This window comes from Fukomys damarensis, unplaced genomic scaffold (assembly GCF_012274545.1).
Source record: "Fukomys damarensis isolate Sample0158 unplaced genomic scaffold, DMR_v1.0_HiC HiC_scaffold_17, whole genome shotgun sequence".
NCBI lineage: Eukaryota > Metazoa > Chordata > Mammalia > Rodentia > Bathyergidae > Fukomys > Fukomys damarensis.
In genome coordinates, this window is record NW_022900929.1 from 6887133 (window position 1) to 6900400 (window position 13268).

A 13268-nucleotide genomic window follows, 5' to 3' on the forward strand; every position below is an offset into this window, starting at 1 on the left:
CTCACCAGAAAGGACCAGTGCTGCACAGGCCAGTAAAAAGGATTTATTTATACTCAACAATGACAACAAACCTCCCTTTAAATTCCATTTTTACAGTAAATAACGTATTTTTTCCTCCTTCCCATGCATGGTCACTGTGTATTAATCTACAACTCTTATTTTAATTGTGAAAAAATAAAGTGTTGCCCTTTATAATTATACTGGTAATGTGGAATATTATCAGTGATAAAGGACATATTTTCTCATTCCTGGTTATTTGGTTAACACCTAAAACATTAGGTTAGAGAAACCCATCACCCAGTAAAAATAAATACTGCATCACAAAGGGCATGTTCTGTGGCACCCAGGGGCCAGCAGGCTGTGGCTCCGGACTTGTGCAGAGCAGCCCAACTAGCCACGCTGGGTGGAGTGGGGCCCATGGCCTGGAGGGTCAGCGGGCGTGGGGATGATCCCACAGCTCACGCACTTCACTGGGGACAGGGACACCATGACTACAAAATGACCCCATGTTTTGAAACAAAAATATAAACAAGAAACCCGCTCTTGCTCGTGGGCTTGCAGGAGGCCCCACTCAGTCCACGCGTCTGGTGACTGCTGCCTCCTAGCCCACACCATGGGCTGTGCTGGACACCAGGTCACCGGCCCCCAGCCCTCCCCAAGGAACCAGAGACAAGGAAGGCAGAGGGAGGCGCAGCAGGGCCTGTGCTTTATTGTGGATCGAGCTGAGGGGACACAGTCGGCTGTAGGAGTCCAGGCCTTGCGCTGTGTCCCAGCCACACAGCGCCAGGCCACCGTGCAACCCTCCGCCACCTTCCATAAATAGGGACAGACACTGCAGGGCAGCCCTGCCAGCTGCAGCCCTGCCAGCTGCAGCCCAGGAGCTGCCAGGTATGAGTAGCCTCGCTGTGGGCCTCGAACCTGAGGCCATCTGGGCGGCGCTGACCAGGCGTCTCCACGTGGCGGCGGCTCAGTCCAGCTCGATGGGGCTGCTGTCATCTTGGCTTTCCTCTCCCTCCTCCTGCTCCGAGGAGCCCATGAGGCTGCTCAGCAGGTTTCCTGGAGGGAGATAGCGCAACAGGGATCAGGCACCGACCCCAAAATCCACCGTCACAAAGGGAGCTTGGGGGGCGCACAGCCCCCAACCACCGAAGCTGCAGACATAACACCAGCACTGCTCCCACTGCCTCTGTGCAGCTGTCACCACTGCCACTGCCAACGGGTGACAAATACATACAGGGAGTGCAGCATGGCTCTCCTAGTTATTGCACGACATACAGAATCCCCCTCACCCCCACTGCACCCTGCCCCATGCACACAGCCCAGCTCTGCCAGGGAGGAGATAAGCTGGGAGAGCCAGGTGATGCTGGGGACACTGCACTGTCATCTCAAGCCAAGGTGCCAGCTTGGGAGAGCAAGGAGGAGCCAGAGCAAGAGTCTCTGGCTCACACTCTCCGCAAACAAACTCCAGAGAAAGAAAAAACCCTGTTAATTACAGGGAAACAACTGTTAACCTCAACACAGAAGCCACACCCTGTAATACAACCTCGTAGTCTGTCCAGACCACAAAGGCACACATTGAGCTGAGCACAGTGATGCATTCCTGTAATCTCAGCACTCTGGGAAGCAGAGGCAGGAGGATTTCAAGTTCTCATCCAGCTGGACAATATAACAAGATGCCGTCGCAAGACAAAAAAATAAAAAAAGTCTGGGGACACAGCTTAGTCCAAAGGCTCTAGGTTGAATCCCCAATATCATAAAAAAAAAGCAAACAACCCCCACAAAACCAAAGCAAAACAGCCCCCACAACAACAAAACGCACACCTGGCCAGCCCCAAGACCCTGAGTATGGGGGTGGCAGCTCCGTGTGCAATCCATGGCAGTGCTGCCAGTCAGCACAAGGCTGTGGGCGAAGCTGTGCCACCTGATGCCTCATGCTCCATCAAAGAAAAGCACAAGGTATGGCCCCAGGCACTGCCTGGTGCACCTCAAGGAGTGAAATGCTCAAGATGCACAGCGTGTGAGCCGTTCTTGCTCCAACGATCACCTGGCTGACTGGTGGAAGGAGATGCCTGTGCTTGGCTCAGAGCTCCCACCAAGGGGCACCCAGCAGATCAGACCCCAGCTGTTTCAGGAGAGGGCACGTGAAGCGTGACTCAATTTAGGGGAATCGCCAGTGGGCCTTGAGGTGGCCAGAGGGAGCGGGGGTGCCCGAGATCTCACCTAGCAAACCTCCGTAGGAAGATGTCTGCTTGGGTGGCACGCCAAAGAACAGCTGTCCTATCCTGTCCAGGTACTGCAAGAGGCAGGCAGTGGTCAGCGAGCAGAGGTAGGTTGCCCTGCTGCACGGGCTGGGGCAGGATGCCCTGCACTCATCCCACGCCTCAGCCCAGTAGTGAGAACCCTCACCTCGTTGTACATTGGGTCCCTCCGGAGGGACGGCTGGTACTGCTCGCACAGTACTGTGAACACTGCCAGCTTGCCGCTGCAAGGGATAGAGACAGAGACGTGCTGTGCACAGCAAAGAACATGCTGCCCTCCACATGTGCGCACACACCCTACAGACAGCGCTGGATGGCCATGCCAACCCACCCGCTGGACACGCAATGCCTGCTGGATACTCACCCATCCACGGCCAAAAGCAGGAACCAGATGAAATTGAGCAGGGGCTGAACGAACGGGGGACCATCCTCAATCGACGGGTGCTTCTGTGTGTATGTCGTGAATACCACCAATGCACTATTTTTGTTTTTTAAACACAGAAACCTGGAAATCAGAATACTCCATTGGGTGCCATGCTGATAAAGACTTGGGTCCTATGGATGCTCACATCAACACTGACCCCTCAAGCCCCTGCAGGCGTGGAGGGCCTCAGTCAACAGCATCCTCATAGGCCAGGACACCACCCAGTCCCCTTGAGCCTGGCAAGGCCATGGGGGTCATCTGGCTGCTGAAGTACAGGAGGCCTGTGTGCTATGCCCCTCGCATGCATGGCAAAGCCACAGGGGCACTCAGCTTGGGAAGATGTGGTGTGCTGCAGGTCCACAGAACTGCAAAATGGGGCCAGAACATGGGCCCATCTGTGGGATACAGTGAACCACAGCATCTGCCTGGACCCTGCTTGCATCTGCCTACATGAGGCTAGCACAGGAGGCCAGGTAATGCCCAGCTCAGCCCAGAGGAGTAACAGCTGCCCTACATGTAGCAAAGCCAGGTCAGGGTCTCTTGGGTTAAAAAGATTTTTTTTCCCCTGCAGTACTGGTAACTGAACTCAGGGTTTTCACACTGAGCTACATCTCCCACCCATTTTTATTTTGAGCCAGGGTCTTGCAAAGTTGTCCGGAATGGTCTTGAATTTCTGATCCTCCTGCCTCAGCCTCCCAGAATGCTACAATTATAAGTGTGTACCACTATGCTCAGCTGCTCTTCTTTGATGTCATATGTGTCAGCATCAAGGACATTCAGGGCTCTGTGGTTCTAGGTCCAGTAAAGTACAGAGTTTGTGCCCAAATACCAGTGTATCTTCACACAGCAAACCTCCCCACTGCTGAGGGTGGTAACCACAGGAGAGTGTGATCACCCAGCAAGGCAGGGGGCAGGGTCAGCTCTCCAGCAACCTGTCCCTCACTGCTGACATCCAGAAGGCACCTGCATCGGGACGTGCCCTGAGAGAACTGTCAACTTGGCACATGTTTCAGCACTTTCAGGGGAGACCACGAGAAAGGAAGCTGGGGACAAGGAGCTTGGCAAGAGCAGATCACAGGGTACAGAGGGCAGGCCTTGTCACCCCACACAGACAGCCCAGGGTGTGAAAATCAACACGGGGGACAAATGAGCTCTGCGTTTGCTCTGGGAACCCACACTTCTCCACCCAGCATGGCACAGCAAGGGCAAAGCCCAACACAGTCATGCTGAACCTACTGTAGCACTGCCTGGGCCACAAACATGTCCACCTCGCTGCGGAAGCCCCGGGCAGTGGAGTACTCCACCAGCATATTGGCACAGCCCTCGCCATCTGTGGAGTGCAGGAAGTGATACCGAGACTCACAGTAGTTCTGTTCTGCACAGGGAGAAGGGAACACAAACACAGACACGTGATGAGAAGATTACAGAGATGCAAAAGGCTCTACCCCTCCTGATGCTCTCCTACTGCTTCCCCACTTCACTTAGACACAGATAAGGTGATCTGCTGCACAAGTCAGTCACCAGCTTCTTGATCTCAAAAACCAAACACCAAACAGTGGAATGGGGGAAGATGTTCTGCCAACAGAGACCTCATTTCTACAAGCTGAGGGAGGTGCATGTCAGCCAGCACTAAGGGCGCGACTGAGAGAACAGCCTAGCCTATCTAATACTTGACTGATCTGATTACTCAAATGGGACTCTGCGGAAAGATGTTTCCGTCTCTGCCCTGTGAAGACAAACAATGCACTCAAAACTGAGCAATATTATATCTGAATGGCAATTCCCCCACAATCCTAAGACCTGTGCCAACTCAAAGAGCATCGTGAATCTCCACAACAGCAAGGACAAGACTGTGTTGATTATTTTTCCTGCCAGCCTTGAAGATTCCACGCTAGGCCCTCAAATCCTACAGCCTCTCCTCCTGGGAGGGGCTGTCCCAACCCCAGACAGCTCTATGAATGCATCTCCTACCATCATGTCCTGGCAACAAAGGGCACCACTCTGCCTAGGAAGCACCCCTCCACTTACCTGGGAGGCACCTCCCCGCGTAACCTAGAAGGAGCTCCTTCCCCAACTTTGAAGGCACTCAGATGCTGTGCAGTCATGATGCCTGTCTACTTGTCATTTGTTGCCCTGCACGCTCCTAAATTAACCTTTTGGTTTCTGGGCATCTACATAAGAACAAACCCCAGAGCATAACTATGACAGAGCCTCATCCAAGGCAGCAGTACACTAAGGCGGTCTCCTTCCCAGTGAGTGCCAAGGATGGCCCAAGGTACAATCCTGTCCCAAGGGAAGCCATGTCACTGGCTGGTCTCAGGCACGTCTCCAACGCACAGGGTCTGCCTACGCAAAATGGACTTGGTCTCCTGGCCGTGGAGCTCCCTGTGCACAGCCAGGAGTCCTGGCTCAGCGAGCTAGCGAAGGCAGAGGCCCTGGTGGCCATGCGCCCCACCCTGAGGAAGCTGAGAGACGCAACAGGCAGGATAGGAGCCCTGGCCGAGGCAGGTGTGAGACACTCTCCTGGTGTGGAGTGGGGTCCAGCACAAGGCTCCTCCCTGCACTAGGACCTTTACACTCCCAACTTGTGTGCTCTCAGCAGGAGATGCCAGGTACCTGTGAGGAAGGAAAGGGCAGCACCGCCATACCAGCCTAGAATACACTGTCCCTCCATCTGCTTCATCCCAAGACCAGCTTCTCCCACCACAAGAGTCCCGAAGCTGTTGTCACTTAGCCAGCCTGGCTCATTTCTGGAGGAAAGCCACACTCAGCTGTACCTCTAGGATTCTCGGGGATCCAGGGGTACTTGTTGACCTGCAGGCCCACTGTGTACCTCCACTGCTGCCCCGCCACCACTGCCTTCATTCCCTGTGGCCCTGTGCCATGTGTGATGTAGGCTGGACAGCCCATCATGCTGACAGCCCTACATGCTGACAGTTGTAGGCAAAGGACTGCTGAGAAGCGAGGGCACCAACCTTCCAGGGCCAGGCAGGACACAACACCAAACTTCCTCAGGAAGGACACTGGAGATAAAGCTCTTTCAACCCCACTCAACAACATGTCATGCAAGTCACAACAAACATCTGTTTAACACTTCTTCCTGCACCAGGCAGAGACTTGGGGCTGAGCACACCAACACCACCCACAAAGTGGGAAACCCACAATCCCATCCTATTGGCTGAATAATCCCACAAATGAGGTGCTAAGGAAAAACCTGGAGCAAGATGCCATTAGAAGGCTGGCCTAGGCAGGGTGGGAGGGCCATGGGGGTGGCAAGCAGACTATACCATTTCATACTGTAGTAGGAATGCCTGGTATGGCCACTGAGAAAAGCTGACCTGCCCCAGCACAGGCAGCCTGACCTCACAAGTGGGGTGGGGTGCTGATGATGCACAGAGGTTCCTGGGGGAGCCCAGGGAGGATGGCTGCTGGCCCATGATGGCAAAGGACCCTGCTGTTCCCACCTCCAGACTCCCAAACCTACCTTTCCACAGTGTGAGGGCCAGAAGCTGGTGGAGCCGGGGATGTCCCAGTTTCCCAGATCCTCCACTGGACCACTTCAGGGCTCTGGACACAAATGCTACTCGCTCCGGAGAATTTGGGTCCATCAAACTGAACACTTTAGCCAGGTTTTCTGAAAGTCACACAGACAGACTCTCACCAGAGGAACCAGTGGGAGCCACCCTATAATGGAAGCAAGGTGCTAGGTTGGGGTTCAAAGCAGCAGAAGCCAACAGGGGCCCCTCTTTGTCTAGTGGGCAGCTCACTCAACAGGACAGGCCTCCTTGCCAGCTGGCAAGTATCTATCACCAGCACAAAGGCAGGTCAACTACTGTCAGCGCAGAGGTTCCTGTGCTGGCAAAGGACAGCATTACCTATTCCCCAACACACACACACACACACACACACCCGCCCTCAAAGCATGGCAGGCCCAGGTGCACTGTGCACTGGAGACCCAAAGCACAGGTGGCAAATGGAGTGACATGACTCCACAACTGCAACAGTCACAGGCAGAGGCTCCTGCACAACTGCACAGCAACGCAGCAGGGGCCTCACCCAGCAGCTCATCAGCCACATCCACTTCTGCCTTCTCCAGGGACTCCAAGACCAGCATGGATAAGTCTGCTGCACTGTTTTGCTACAAAACATGTAAAAACAAGAATCACAGGTTTAGAAACAAAAGCTTGATACCTTCAGAACAACTGGGACACAGCTGGCAGAATCTCCTTCTACAGACAGCAGCTGTGAACACACCTGTCACCTGGCCCAAAAGCAAACAAACGGACACACATGCAGAGCCCCACCTAGAGAACATGAAGGGCCTCCAGAATGCCAGGGTCCAGATGATGGGCCCTTGAGAGTAAAACATTTGCTGTGGGGGTACAAGGACCCTCTGCCACCTGCGGCCAGAGCTAGGGACACTCCGATGTTTTATACCAGGCCTCTTTTGGTCCCTCTTACTTCGCATCTTCTGCCCAGAGCAGAAAAGGATGAGTAGGAAGGGCCAAAGTGCTTACCTGTCCATGACTGAAGAAAAGCAATGCTCCTGAGTACATGAGCTCTCGGGCTTCTGCGTGTTTGCTCTGGGACATGTACCTGTAAAGAGGGACAGAGTGAGCAGCAAGCCCAGGCGTGCACTCATGTAGAGATTAACCATGTGGCAAGACTCTATGAAAGTGAGAACTCCCGGGAGGATGGAAACTGAGGTATTCCCAGGAGACATGCGCTACCTTGCCAGGCAGGCCCTCCCCAAAGCCAGATACACAGCCAGAACCTCCCCCAGGGGGCCTGTCCTGTAGCCTCCAGCCCAACTCCTCCTGCCCTGACAGCCCTGTGGGAACCTCTGGACACACAGGGCCTGCTGTTAGTGGCATCAGGCCCACCTGTGCCCAACAGGGCAGAAGCCAGAAGGCAGCCACTCCTGGGAGCTGCTGCCAGGTTTCAGGAGGAGCAGAGGCCTGGGGACTACAGGGGCAGGTGCTCATGGAGAACAATGGAGGCAGATGCCTCCACATGGCAGCTGAGACAGGATGGGGTCCTACAGAGGTGATGTCAAGTGTGTGACCCAATCCTGGAGCCCCTCTGTGATGGCGGCCACTCGGCCAGGTAAGCCCAGCACATCTTCCTTCATGGCCAGTAGCATCTTGTCACCAGAGAACACCATGCCAATGAGCACCCTCTGTTTCTGAGCCCAGACCTCCCAGACAAGCTGGGTTATGAGCAACTGAAGAGCATCTTGCAGTAATGCAGGGGACAGACATGGCAGACCGCAACGCCAACACTCACACAGGACAGGCCCACAACCACAACCCTCTACCACTCAGGGGGCACAGGTCCCCAACAGGAGAATCCATGTTGTGGCTGCTGGAGTGGGGCCAGATGACAAATGCCTACACATGGAGAAGGAAGCCATGGTCAGCCTGCAGGTCCCAGGCACCTCAGGTCCTGTCAGCCTACTCTCAATGGTGGTCAGACACCAAGGGGCAGCCCCCCCTCAGGCTGGCTGGCATCTGACTCAAAAAATATAAGCTGCCTGGTCTTGGCTGTCATGGGGCTATTGTCAGGCAATGCCTCAGACTACACTGGAAAAGCACAACCTTCACTCAGAGGTACACAGCCTTACCTGCATTCTTGAGAACACAGAACCATATGCATTTATGCTCTCGGACAAGCACTGGTTTGGTTCTGCTCATGTGCAACTCCTGAAGAGCTCTAGACTCTCCTGAGCCTTAGTGAGACAACACCTCTTACAATTTTAGACAAGGAAAAATCACTTCTTGAGAGACAAATGAACCAATTCCTGGGATATGGAAATCTGCCTCCCCAGGATGGTGCCAGCAATCACAGCAGCACCTTCAGCCTGTCCCACACACTGTTCTGCAGCCAGTACTCTTCATTACAACCTTCAACATGATGGGCCCTATCTTGTCAAAGTCACCTATTGCCAGATCAAGATGAGCTTGTGAAAGACAAGTGGCTTAGGTAATGAAGAAAACAAACTTCTTTTTCTATCACAGAGTTCCACAAGCTGGGAGAGATTTTCAATTTTGGGTGATTAAGCAGGATGGTGTCTTCCAGGCCCAGGGAGAGCTGAGAGGAACGGACTTTCTCAGACACCAAAACCTCTCCACACAGCCTACCCTCCATGTGCTGAGCACAGAGGACCCCATGAAGGCACTGACCTGTCTACATGGCCTGTCCTCCACATGTTGAGCCACAATGGACGCTGGGCAGACCTGGACCCATCCATGTGGCCTGTCCTCCACGTATTGGGCCATGCTGGACAGAGTACAAACCCCAACTCTTCCACAACAGCCTCTCCTCCCTCTGCTGAGTCACAGTGGACACTGTGCAGACCCCAATCTGTCCACGTGGCCTGCCCTTTACACCAGACACTGTGCAGACATCTGAAAGGTCCTTTTACATGCTGAAATTGGCCCTGGCATCCACTGGCAAAAGACATGTTAAAATGATGTGCTTTGGTGCCCTCTGCCAGCCAAAAATGGACCTAAGACAGCTACACCTTATCCACAAAGCAATGTGTCTGTGCAAATACTCATTTATTTTGGTCTTACTGAAAGAAAGTAAAGCCAGGCATGGCGGTGCACACCTGCAATCCCAGTACTTGGGAGGCTGAAGCAGGAGGATCAGCACAAGTTAAAAGCCAGACAGGGCTACAGAGGGAGTTCAAGATCAGCCGGAAGTGCATAGGGAGACCCTGCCTCAAAGAAAGGGAAGGAAGAAAGGAAGAAAGGAAGAAACGAAGGAAGGAAGGAAGGAAGGAAGGGGGAGAGAGCATGAGAGTGCGTGAGCTCGAGAACACGAGGGCGGGGGTGAAGAGAGAGGGGAAGGGGGAGAGGGAGGGAGGGAGAGAGAAACAAAAGGAGGGAGGGCAGGGGATTTAGTTCAGTGTTTCTGCCACCTGCCTTGCAAGCTCAAGGTCCCAAGCTCAATCCCTGTACCAAATAAATAAATAAATGGGACAGCAAGTAAGCAAGCAGAACATAGCAATCAAGCATTAGCACTAGAAATGAATGCAATACAGAATCAGACGACAGACAGAGCTCTGGGCATCACAATGATGGAAGCTTGTCTGTGGTGGATCAACTGGAGACTGAATGTGTAGTACTAAGATCAGTCAGTATTGAGTACTGAGCATCCAGTGACAAGGATGTTCTATGACCAACTCCCTGTACCTACAGAATAACTGTGAGCACACTAGGCCCTGATGCAGGGCTGCCATGCTAGATGCTACTTCTTTGAGGGCCACAGCTCCACCTCCTAGGCACAGCTGTCTCAGGCACAGGGCTGCAATGAGTGAAGAACATGTGCTGTTCGAAACCTTTCTTTGTGTGACTTAAGAGGCAAAATAAGGGTATAGGCTATAACCAACAGTTTACACCATTCTCAGGAAGAATCATAGAAGGCTGACCACTTTCCACGTGGCTCAGTGATGGGCAGAGGCTGTAGGAAAAGGCCATGCCTGACACTGTGGGTCACTGCCTCCTAAGCTGGTTTCTCCCCAACATCAAGATCTTCAAAGCGACTGTAAAAACAATGCAGGTAAATGAAGGTCCCTGGAAGCCAGGATGGTGGCACTGAGAATACTCTGGCAAAGCTGTCCCCAAAGCCACAGATTTTTTGGCTTTGCCAGGTACTAACAATCCAACAGGCCTATGAAACAGATCTTGTCTTCCTCCTGCCAGAGACAAGGCTAGAGAGAGAAGGTGACCGACCTACCACCACCAGCACCACGGACCCAGTGGAGCAGCCTCCAAGGTGGTCAGGTGCACCAAGATCATGGCCCAGCTTTGGCAGGACACATCCAAAGCGAGCAATCTGCTGGGCTGCCCCCCGCTTCCCCTCCTCCACCTTAAACTGCTGTGGGCTGGAAGTGAATTAAAACAGTACTACAATACACTACGAAATACCACACAGCAATAGAAATAATTTACATGCACACAGATCAAAGTCTCCAGAAAACACAGCCCTAATCTGTGGTGACCTCGGTAGGCAGGAACTGCCAAGAGAATAGGGAAAGACAAGAAACTGCCTATGTCTCCGTAGTTTCACATGTACATTTAAATGTCAATGCTCATCAAATTATACCCTTTATGTAAACACTAAAATATAGAACTTTTTTTTCCCCTCTTCAGTAATGGGAATTGAACTCAGGATTTTGTGCTTGCCAGGTAGGCATGGCACCACTGAGCTACATCTCTGGCCCTGTGAACACTAAAATATAAAATTGCAAATATACTCTAATAGAAAGACATTAATAAAACTAGTGTAATTTGGGGATTCTCACTTCTCCAGTGGCCGGGACCATGGTGTGCCCCAAGCCTGGCTGTGGCCTACATGGAACCTGCCCAGAGGATACAGGCTATGATTAAGGTCATGCTCACCTCCTTGGCCTCCTGGGTGGAACAGTGAAGTGACAACTGCCCTGGGAAGCACAGCCCAGAGGCAATGAAACAGGCAGAACTTGTCCATTACCCTGTCTTGGGCTGAAACACACCCTCAACAAGGGATATGTCACTTAAACGCTAAAATAAGCAAATCTCTAGTCACAGAAGGGCTAGTTTAAGTCAAGGAACACTTAATTTTGGGAAGACCCACTTTTGCTGATTAATCACCGGGCAAATATTTACACACAAAACCCAAGAACAGCAGACACCAGGGCAAATTATGAGGGCGGCAAAGTATGTTGAGTTACAACTGGCTGCTGTTTGGAGGCATGGTGCTACAGTCAACATGTGCACCTCACATCTCAGACTTGGAACAGGATGACTTAAGGGGCTGTCATGACCAGGGCTCTGGGAAGTTTATTTCCAGTGACAGCTCACCTTCCATTAAAACTAAAAGTCCTAACTATGAAGCAGTAAAGACTTGTTTCTGCTAGAAGCAAAAAATCAGTTTCTAACTAAATAGAAGAGCAAATCTTCTCCTAAACAATTAACTGTGCTTCCAAAACAAGGCAGCGTTCACCAAACCACATAAAACCGGATATATCCTGACTAGTTTGTATTTAGTGTCACGGTTTAGTACACAGAAAACCCCGGAACAATACTGTTGTTCAGGTCATTTGAGATCAAGGCATGGATTAATATCTCACCTAACCCTATAGTCAGTTGACTCTAAACCCAGGGCTCCTAATCCTGGCCAAATCAGAGGTCTACGAACAAATGGTCAATCTCAGAAAACAGGATGTTAGGGCTTTCTTCCAGACTTGTGGCAGTCAGGTTGAGGGCCTGACACAAGCGCTTCCCAATCCCTAGCATAAAGCACTGTTCGGGGAAGGACAGTATGCAGTCTTTGAGGCTGATGACTCCCACAAGAGGCCTGGACCGAGCATCCTTTGTGTCCATTCCATTTGCTTGCCAGGGGCTCTCTTAACTCTGCAGACTCCAAATGTAGTAAACAAGTACTCTTTCCTCACCCCAAACACCAAGAGAAACGGCCTACAGAGACTCAAGATGATCTGACTTGTGCTTATAAAGCTCCAGGCATTGAAACCTCTGTGCTAATGGACACTCCTCCCTGCACCTTTGTCCTTCCTCAGAATATACCAATCCAGGAAGAGGCCCAAGGAAGTGCCTATGGGAAATGTCCCACCGTGCTGGAGGACCCTGGGTGATGCAATGGGTAAGTGGAATGTCGCACTGACCTATGAAAGGCTGTGCAGTTCATGCGGGCCATCTGGAATTTTGCTGTGAATCTAAAACTGCTCTTAAAAACATTTTTTTTTTTTAAAAGCGGGTTTAAATGGAGGAAAATAATGGAGGAAAGGCTGGATCCAAAGCGTTGACACTGAACCCCTCAGTAGGAGTCGGGCAGTCAGGACACGGGCACAGGGCAGGATCGCCCTCCTAAACACAGTCCAGGTGACTGCGATCTAACACTAACTACCTAAAGTCCAAAAGAGGAGGTGCAGTTACCATCGACTAAGGATGGTAACCTGGACTGGAGAGAGGAAGACCAAGGAAGATGGAGGCTGGGCTGGGGAAGAGAAAGATCAGTGAAAGAGTGGCAGAGCTAGGCGGGTGAGATTAAGCTAGAAAAGAGAAGGCAAAGGAACAAGGCGGTTAAAGCGAAGGCCAGGCCAAGAACGGGAAATCCACAGAAGGAGACTGCTCCAGGGAAGAAAAGGTTGGGCTGAGGAAAGAAAACAGGGAAAGCAGAGGCTGACCCCGGGAAAAGAGAGCCGGGAAGGAAACGTTAAGGTCGTGGAAGGAGAGGCCGGGCTGGGGAAGGGACGGCGGCCTGGGAAGTGGAGGCTGAAGGCGACCAGGCCGGGGAAAAAGCCAAGAAAGAAGAGGCTGACCTCAGGGAAAAAAGGTTGGAGAGCAAGAGGCCTGGCCAGGGGTGGGGAGCCTACAGAACAGGAGACTCAGGCGGAGAAGGAGAGGCCACGAAAAGAGGCCGAGCCTGCAGTTCAGCGCCAGCCGCCCCCACTCCAGCCGCCTGCGACAAGCAGCGGCAAGAGCCAATGAGCTCCCTGGGTTCCGCGGCACTGCCAATGTGCTGCGGCGACGGGGGCGGGGCCTCGGCGCAAGCTGCCGCCCGCGCCCACCTGAAGAAGAGGG

General features: G+C 52.5%; 1 protein-coding gene across 1 annotated transcript; it reads right to left on the reverse strand.

The window, feature by feature from the left end:
- Positions 1-65: 65 nt before the first annotated feature.
- On the reverse strand, positions 66-9222 carry Get4 (guided entry of tail-anchored proteins factor 4). The gene is made up of 9 exons (XM_010635554.3): positions 8865-9222; positions 7200-7278; positions 6739-6820; positions 6167-6316; positions 3919-4057; positions 2623-2763; positions 2407-2482; positions 2221-2293; positions 66-1056 (listed from the first exon to the last, which is right to left on the reverse strand). Exons 1-9 carry the CDS (start codon positions 9143-9145, stop codon positions 968-970), a joined length of 1110 nt encoding a protein of 369 aa, XP_010633856.1. The 5' UTR covers positions 9146-9222; the 3' UTR covers positions 66-967.
- Positions 9223-13268: the final 4046 nt, after the last annotated feature.

Bases quoted from the DNA above. Each gene is read 5' to 3' on its own strand.
- Get4 (XM_010635554.3), bottom strand. From the start codon at position 9,145: ATGTCTTTTGCCAGTGGATGCCAGGGCCAATTTCAGCATGTAAAAGGA. The intron at 7,279-8,864 runs GTCAGTGCCTTC...CCCTCTTTACAG, and splicing joins AGGACAGGCCATGTAGACAG to GTACATGTCCCAGAGCAAAC. The intron at 2,483-2,622 runs GTGAGTATCCAG...TATCCCTTGCAG, and splicing joins CTGCTTTTGGCCGTGGATGG to CGGCAAGCTGGCAGTGTTCA.